Source organism: Ipomoea triloba, chromosome 8 (genome assembly GCF_003576645.1).
Source record: "Ipomoea triloba cultivar NCNSP0323 chromosome 8, ASM357664v1".
Taxonomy (NCBI): Eukaryota; Viridiplantae; Streptophyta; class Magnoliopsida; order Solanales; family Convolvulaceae; genus Ipomoea; species Ipomoea triloba.
The window spans coordinates 12,479,102-12,487,641 of record NC_044923.1 but is presented as its reverse complement, the minus strand read 5'-3'; the positions used below and the strand labels follow the sequence as shown (position 1 = coordinate 12,487,641).

Genomic DNA, 8,540 nt, shown 5'->3' with positions numbered 1-8,540 from the left:
CACAAGTTCGTGTTTAATTGTACTTTTTGAAGGTTAAATGCCAAATTACACTTTTGAGTAAAGTTTAAGAGCTAATTTGGCCTTATCCCCTAATATTTATGCCTCTCAGAGCGAGCGTGGGTAGACTCAGACCGTTAAATGGACAGAAAAAAACCTAGTGAATTTACCCAAAAAGAAAATAATAATAATGTAATGAGTTCCAATATGCATACTCCCAAATTCTACTTCTGAGGTGACAAACTAGAATTGATTATTTTAATCATGTGGATCCACAGAAAAGTGTCTACATCAAGAACATGTGAGACGAGTAAAGTAAGAGTATAAAATAGAATCCACCAAGTATTTTCCTAATGTAATCGTTTAATCAAATTAATCACTTTGATAACAATTGAAGAAATAATATAATTTACTTGGTACCAACTGAAGGATAAAATCTATAGCATGAATAGCTGATCTATACTAAATTTACAATTAAGAGATTCAAAGTACTATTTTCCCGAAACAAAATAGAAATAAGAAATCACACAACACTAAAAGAAAGCATCTTGAGCATTTAATTTTAAAATAGGAGTGCATTGCACTAGGGGAGAATTTATAGTTTCATATGATGGATAAACTACACTAGCTGCATTCTGCAATATATACCAGTGACAATAGCAGAATGCCAAGAGTATTCTCTATTCAATTCGTGCCCTATTTTGTTTTTTTTTTTTTTTTTGTTTTTTTTTTTTTTAAATCCCAGTTTGGTAACAGTTCAAAATGTCTCACTCAGTAGCTTTACAGTCCATTTTAAAGGTGGAAAATGGGGAAGAGAAGAGAATTCAAATGTTGAAATAAAAGTCGGTATCATGAGGAAGTTTAAACAGCTGAACTTGCGAAAGGTGAATGGGGCTGGTAGAATTCACCGCCAGCGTGTGTCCACTGAAATCAGTGGAGTGTTGTTGTTGTTCAGGCTGCAAGTATTCTGAAGAGGGTAAGAGGAGGCCCGGGGGGATAGCATGCATAAATGGATCGAGCGAGCTGGGCTGATTAGCGGGCAGAGGGCTATCAAGTGAAATTGATTCAGGTTGATATGAACCCCAGGAAGTAGTTGACAGAAGAGAGAGAGCACGAGGAACCTCCGGTATCGTGCTTGCATTTGATTGAAACAAGTATTGTTTGGCACCTGACAAACAAATAAAACAAGTCCTAACATTGTAAATTAAAAGTGATATGGCCTGATTCCCAAAAAAACGACACAACTACAACAACACAAGTATTACGCTTCTAGTAATATAACACAACAACCGGCAGGCACATCCTTCCTTGATCATAAAAGGAAAAATTTAAGGGTAACCCAAGTCAAGATGGCTAAGGATACAAACTTGTAACCACAAGGTAACAAGTTCGAATTCCAGCCTCTTAATTTGATCTGGTCAACTATGAGTAACCTAAGCTGGTTTACCTCCTTTACGACCTTTGCCAGCTAGGGTCACAAGGTGAAGTTCACGCAATGCACCCCCTCGGGCAGTGGTTGCGGTAGACCATAGACATGAACCCAAAAGATACCAAGAGAAGATTTCACATTAAAGGCAAAACAACCGCAATCATGAATTAGCTTAGCTTATCTATACAAATTTGCAATTGGGAAGTAATGACAATAATTTCATGTATGAATAAAGTATTGATTTACAACTAGCTAAGCTTCAACTACACATGCTTTTTCAGTAGAAGTTGAGTAATGATCCAGGTAGTGCTCTCAAACAAAATTAAAAAATTTCTCAAGAAAGCACTACCACTAATTAAAAGCAGTAGAAATTTTCTATTTTTCCTACTAGTACTCCAAATGGATGCATCATAGGAAAAAAAAAAAAAAAAAAAAAAGGATAAATAGAGAGAATTGGATGCACTAATAAAAAATATATAATAGTATCTAAAAGTAACATGTTCCAGAAATGGGTCCTATCTTCAAATAAGCATGGAATCAAACGAACCTTGGTTGAAGACCTCGGCTGTTGTGCCCTTGGATGATGCACTGATTGCATTTGGTAACTGGATCCCTGCCAGGTTTGGCAGTTTACTTATGGTTCTGGCCTTTTCAGGCTTTGAAGTAAATCCTCTTGTAATGGTGAACTTGGAGGTGCAATTGCTATCCCAGGTTGAATCTGCAGCACTTCTAGAGGGAAAAATGGGGCAATGGTTCACCACAAAATTCACTTGTTGCCTACCATCTGCAAACACCAATAAGGCATCATATCAAACAATAAATATATATATAGGCTTGTGTTCAAAAGAGAACCTGCACACAATCTAATACTCCACATGCACAATGCACACAATCTACCCCTAAGGCATGGTTCTAAATCTATATATATATATATATATATACAGTTCCAAGTTCACAATTTCATTAGCACATAAGTCTATGACAAACAAAACATTACAGAAAATGAAATATCTGATTTAAACAGATTCACATTAGATCCAAAATAAGAATTGAATAAAAATGCTGGAACTCACATTTTTTTAATATCTGAACAATGTTACTCCACAATATGACCACTTTCTTCTCAGTTTCAACTTTTAAGCTGTACTCTTAGAATAAATATGCCTACAGATCAAGGAGATGAATCGTACCAGGAAAGGGTGATAACATACTTGTTGAGTTAAACTGGGTTGCATCCTGCAGTGGCTTGCGGCGCCTTGCATTGTGATCAGAAAGTCTCCGCCGACAGCTACGCTTATTTTCATCAAATTCTGACAAGTTATGGAACCTTCAGCAAAGGAGGACAAGTCAATATTATTGCAATGTATGTATTGACCACTGAGTTAAATCTCAAAGAACTAACGTTTAATTTAGAGTTCATTCCATTTTTGTCCTAGATTTATAGGTCACAATCCACTTTAAGTCCTTTTCAAAACATTCCCTTTGGTCCTAGTATTATTGTGTCATGACCATTTTTGGTCCTCCGTTAACAAAATCGTTGAAATGTCGATAAATGCAATAACATTTTGATGCATTTTTATACAAAGCGGGTTGACCCGCTTTTTTTTTTTAAAAAAATCATAATTGAAAACCTAAATGTCCTTGTATTTTATGGAATTTAAATGTTTTTGCTGATAGAGGACCAAAAATGATCATGCCACAATAATACTAGGACCAAAGGAAGATGTTTTGAAAAAAAAAAGACTAAAAGTGGATTGACACCAATAAATCTAGGATAAAAAATGAAATTAACTCTTTAATTTAAGTGCTGGAACATGAAGCAGAATTATGTGAGATGGAGAGTAATGCAAATACAATATTAGTACTCATGGCGAATTTTCTTTCAGATTATATGAAGCTTCAAGTATCATACCGGCTACATTGTTGGCAAAACCGACGTTCTATACCTCCTACAATGACCTTTGGGCATTTGGAATGACTATCGCAAACTCTATGCTTCCGATGATAATCTTTGGCAGAGGAAAGATCAATGTTACAGCCTTCAACCTGACAGTACGGAGTAGGTGCACACTGACTAGGTGATTTTGTTTTCTTAACTGAAGTGGCTGATGAAATAGGGATTGTAGCCTTCGTTGGACTCTTGACACTGTTTCCACCAGAGTTGCTTTCAAAATAAGTCCGCTTACCAAGCTTCAGACCTATAAACGGTTCTACAGAACCAATTGAGGTATCCAGTGGTGGCGAGTTTCCAGATACCTCAGCTCCTGGCTGCTCCATTTTCTTATCCAAATCTCCAGGAAAGCCTCCAAAAGTGAAATTGGATGATTTTGTCCCATCCTTCGTTGATGAGTCAGTAGAAGCTGATACCGAACTTTTAGCTGAAGATCCATATCCTCTACTTCCTCCTGACAAATCCAAGGATCCAGTATCAAGTTCAGCCTCTTCTACAAATCCCCAGTCTGTTAATTGCAGCTTTTTGGGACTTTCACAGGCTTTTGATCCAAGCATAGCCAGCTTTTCCCATCCCCACTTTGAATTCCACTCCATCTCCAAGAATGAAGTTATGAAATGGATTCACTTAAATCTTTTTTTTCACATGGAATATACAAGTAACAGAGCATCAGATCTGCAAGAGGTGAAGTGAGATTAATCAAAATATGTTCACATGATGCAGCAACAAGCATGTAATTTCACATTTAAAAGCATAAGAAAGTGCACACTTTGGTCTTACAAATGGGGCTAAGGAAAAGAAAAATAAAAAATTAGACTAGGAGAAAATGCATAAAGGCCCTACAGAAACATACCAATTCAAGCTCCAAGCAAAAGAACTACCCACCTTAGAATCAAGGTTCACCCAATGATGGGGTAACCCCAACCAAGTTGGCTAAGGATACAAACTTGTAACCACAAGGTCACGAGTTCGTCAGTTCGAATCCCAGCCTTTTTGGTTTGAGTCAATCAGCTATGGACAATCTATGTTGATTTACCTCCTCGTGGCCCTTTCACAAGGCGGGGTTTACCCAGGCACACCCTCGGGTAGTGGCTGCGGGTTTCCCTCATCACCCCCAAAAAGGTTCACCCAATGATGCAACTGGGCATCCCTGATTCAAGAAATTAATGTAAAAACTGGAAAAAATGTAACACCTACTACTGAATTAACAATATATCCCTCTGTTGACTGAAAGCAGTATACCCATCCCAATTCCTCAGTCCCAAGCAAATAGAAGCACAATTATAAAAATAGAGGGTCAATCAAATGTAAAAAGGTAGCAAAAGAGATCATCCTCAAGAATAAGAACTTCTAAGTCAAGTATCAAAAGCAGCACAGACTTGCAATCAGTAGAAGTCCACTGCAAATACCCAGTATTCTCTTCTGCCATTATTCCTCAGCCCTCAATAATACACACTACCCAATATCCTCAGAACCTTGAGCCTTGACATTCAAGAAATATCCAAGACTTAAAGCAACCACTCAAAAGCCTAGTAAAGAGCAGTATATGTTCCCTAACCAATACAAAATCTTTGTGAAAAATAAAATCACTACACAGATTTAAGAGTGAGAAAGTTTGCCATTGCACCCTAAACCCACAAAAAGTTTGTCACCCCTCTTTATTCTCCAAAGCAACTATAATCAGCAAAATACAGCTCATGCTTTTACTAATAAGCTATTCTTTTCTTCTTCTTTTTTAATGACAAAAAGCTAGGCCTGTGATTGATTTAGACAAGAAAATGTTTCACCAAATATTCTTAGCTCAGCCATTGATATCCGAATCATAAAACCCAAAAACCTGCTTTCTTCCCTCTCATGCCCTTGCTGAAGAAATAAAGACCCATAATTAAATAAATTTCACTATATATTCCTATAATAAGTTGCAGTAATCAATGCTAATTAAAAAGCTCAAAATATAAAATCATTTACTGTACTTTATTTCATTTTAAAATAAATAAATAAATATCGGATGAATATTTCATTACTAGATGCATTTATGACTACTTGCTCACGAAGAAAACAATGGGAGTTCCACACGCCCCTTTTCATTTGCCGTTCGAAAAGTGAAGAAAGAAATTAAGAAGAAAACAAAAGGCCCACTCTCAATCCTACCCTCCAGGGAGGTTCGTTTATGGTCCCCAACCTAGGGTTTATCAAAATCCAAACCGAAAACATGATAAAAATGGTGAAGTAAAATGAAATCTCTCCCAAGAAGACGCCATAGAACACCGCGGAGACGTATCGTTTTCCCTCCAAAGAAATAAACCGAAGAACAGAAAGTTTTATATATATTTTTTTAAATCGAGAAAAACGTAAGTCTTTTTTCCTTTTCCCAAGCTCAAGAATACCATATTTTTGGAAACTTTCAGAAGCTAAAATTCACACACATTTGGAAATTGCACTTCTGCATCTCCGAAAATGGAAAAAATCGTAATCATGATATGACAACTTTGGTATTTTTAATTTTTTTGAGTCAAAAATGAAGAGAGACAGAATAATAATTAACCCAAAGAAACGCCCACAAGAAAATTTATAGGCTATTTTGTACACAAAATAACCCAAAAAATAGTGGAATACTAAACCATGATCGAAAAACAAGGTTTTAAGTCAAGGGGAACACTCAACACTGTTTTCTTTCCCAGTTTTACCTTTGCTTTATCGAGGTAGTGGAATACTAAACCATGATCGAAAAACAAGGTTTTAAGTCAAAGGGAACACCCAACACTGTTTTCTTTCCCAGTTTTACCTTCGCTTTATCGAGGAAGGGGGAAACCAGCAGGGGAAAGTGAAAGAGAGGATTTAATGCCTTCAGGAAAACAAGGGAATAGAAGGAAATCACGTTGATAAAATTGGAGAAAATTGTTTACAAAGAAAGTATGCAGAGAGAGCAAGAGAGAAGAGAGTTGTTTCTCTCACTTTACCAAATGCGGAGAGAGAGAGAGAGAGAGTGGGAGGGGAGTAGGAGTCGCAGTTAGTGTTTTTACCATTGGGGAGAATGGAAATGGCGTGTGGAGGAGGCGGGCCTGCAGACTGCTAAGGCTGTCACTGTCACACCCATGTGGACCATAATAAAATATACATTTTTAATGTACTAAATGTACATTATTTTTGTACTGAATGTATATTATTTTTATACTATAAAAATAATGTATATTCAGTACACAAATAATGTATATCTCCTGAATATAATGTACATTATTTTTATACTGAATGTACATTATTTTTATATTGAATGTGCATTATTTGATAGTATGGTTCACACAGCTATGTGGACTATGGTCCACACAATAATGATTGGGCTGTCCATATCTTAGAATATTCTTTCACTTTTATAATTTTACTTAGACGTTCAAACTATATTGAATTGTACAATTAAGTTCTTTAACTTTAAAAAGTTTCAATTAGATCCTCAAACTAAGCGCAAATAAGTCCTCTAATCTATTTGTGACTTGTAATTACAGGTCAAGTAGAATTCCTGTAAATCTTCGTCAAACATCCGACCAAATTCCGACAAACAAATCAAACCATCAACGACTAGCGACCATCATGGTCGTCGGCCGTACAGAAGGCGACCAAGTTGATCGCCATCTCCAATCGTTGATCGCCATCTCCGTCAACTGGAGATGGCGACCAACTTGGTCACCTTCTCCACTGTCGGAGAAGGCAACCAAGTTGGTCGCCTTCTGCACGGCCGCCTAGAGAAGGCAACCAGCCTTCTCCGCCCGGACGCGACCGGCGACCGTCGGACGGCCAGTTGTTGGTTTGATTTGTTCGCCGGTATTTGGTCAGATGTTTGTCGAAATTCTAATTGACCTGCAATTACATATCACAAATAGGTTAGAGAGCTTATTTGCTCCAAAATAACAAGTTCAAGAGCCTAATTGGAATTTTTTGAAGTTGAAGAACTTAATTGCACAATTCAGTATAGTTTGAGGGTCTATTTGACCCTTATCCCTTTTACTTTTACATCATTAAATTTATATTTTTTTTATCAAACTAATCTTCAATAAGATTGCGACATAATCTAGAAAGCGAATAAATATAATAAAAATAGATCATAACAGAATTACATATATAATCTATATTTATGTCTTTTGAAAAACAAGGAACTAGAAAGAAATCATGTTGATAAAAATAGAAAAAATTATTTACCAAAAAGGTATGCAAGAGAGGGAGAGAAAAGAGAGTCATTTCTCTCACATTACTAAATGCGGAGAGAGAGAGAGAGAATAAGTGGGAGGAGGCGGGGCCTAGCGGCTTTCAGAGGAGTAAAGTTGTTTTTATCTTGCAATGCTCTCTCACTTTTATGATAAAATTTACTTAAGCATCATCAAATTTGTAATTTTTCTATTATTTTCTTTATATATCAATAATACTCTCTCACGTCCATATTGCATTAAAAAAAATATTGTCTTTTATGAATAAATATTATTTTCTCTTCACAATCATTTTGTATCAATATATAAAACACAATCAAATATTGAAAATAACAAAATAAATTCTGAGAATGATGCGTAAAATTGTGCAATTGGAACCATTGAGGTGTCAACATTGTCAATTCTTTGGACAATGATCTCATCGTTTTGAGTCCAAGTGTAGTTGTATCTCTAGTCAACAACTTTGTAGGTAGGTCGCACATATCTGACAATGATGTAAGAATAATTTTGTCCGATAAAAAATAATAGCACAATATTTGTAAAGTAATGCACAATTATACTATTATAAAAATATATACAAAAAATATTAATATCATAGTGATATAAATCATTCTCAATAATGCAAAACTACGGAAATATAGTAGATTGTGTAAATATAAGCTGTGTAATACTAATGTTGGTAATGAAAGGATTAGTAATCCTGGATTAGATTGAAAGCTACGGAAATTAGGAAAGCCACATTAATTAAGTAATTAGGGTAATGTGGGAATGTGGGATAGCTGCGCTGCTGTGAACTTGCGCCGAACTGCCAAAGAAAAAAATTACCTAATGCCTAATGCATAATACGTAATGACCCTTATATACTATTTTTTTTTTTTTTAAATATGGAATGAACTCCCAAAAATTGGGGTCCCTGGGCAGACGTGCCCAGGCTGGCCCTAACAAGAATATATGAAAAGTTTGTCTG

General features: G+C 36.0%; 1 protein-coding gene across 8 annotated transcripts; it reads right to left on the bottom strand.

Moving 5' to 3' along the window:
- Window positions 1-531: 531 nt before the first annotated feature.
- Window positions 532-6,367, bottom strand: LOC116027793 (squamosa promoter-binding-like protein 12). 8 transcript variants are annotated; one of them, XM_031269540.1, is made up of 5 exons: window positions 4,263-6,367; window positions 3,339-4,052; window positions 2,617-2,753; window positions 1,974-2,210; window positions 532-1,165 (listed from the first exon to the last, which is right to left on the bottom strand). In XM_031269540.1, the coding sequence occupies exons 2-5, from the start codon at window positions 3,971-3,973 to the stop codon at window positions 822-824; spliced, it is 1,353 nt and encodes a 450-aa protein (XP_031125400.1). In that variant the 5' UTR covers window positions 3,974-4,052; window positions 4,263-6,367; the 3' UTR covers window positions 532-821. The 8 variants fall into 8 exon arrangements, with proteins under 8 accessions (XP_031125400.1, XP_031125402.1, XP_031125403.1 ...); XM_031269542.1 differs by having other exon boundaries at window positions 4,757-6,367; XM_031269543.1 differs by having other exon boundaries at window positions 5,402-6,367.
- Window positions 6,368-8,540: the final 2,173 nt, after the last annotated feature.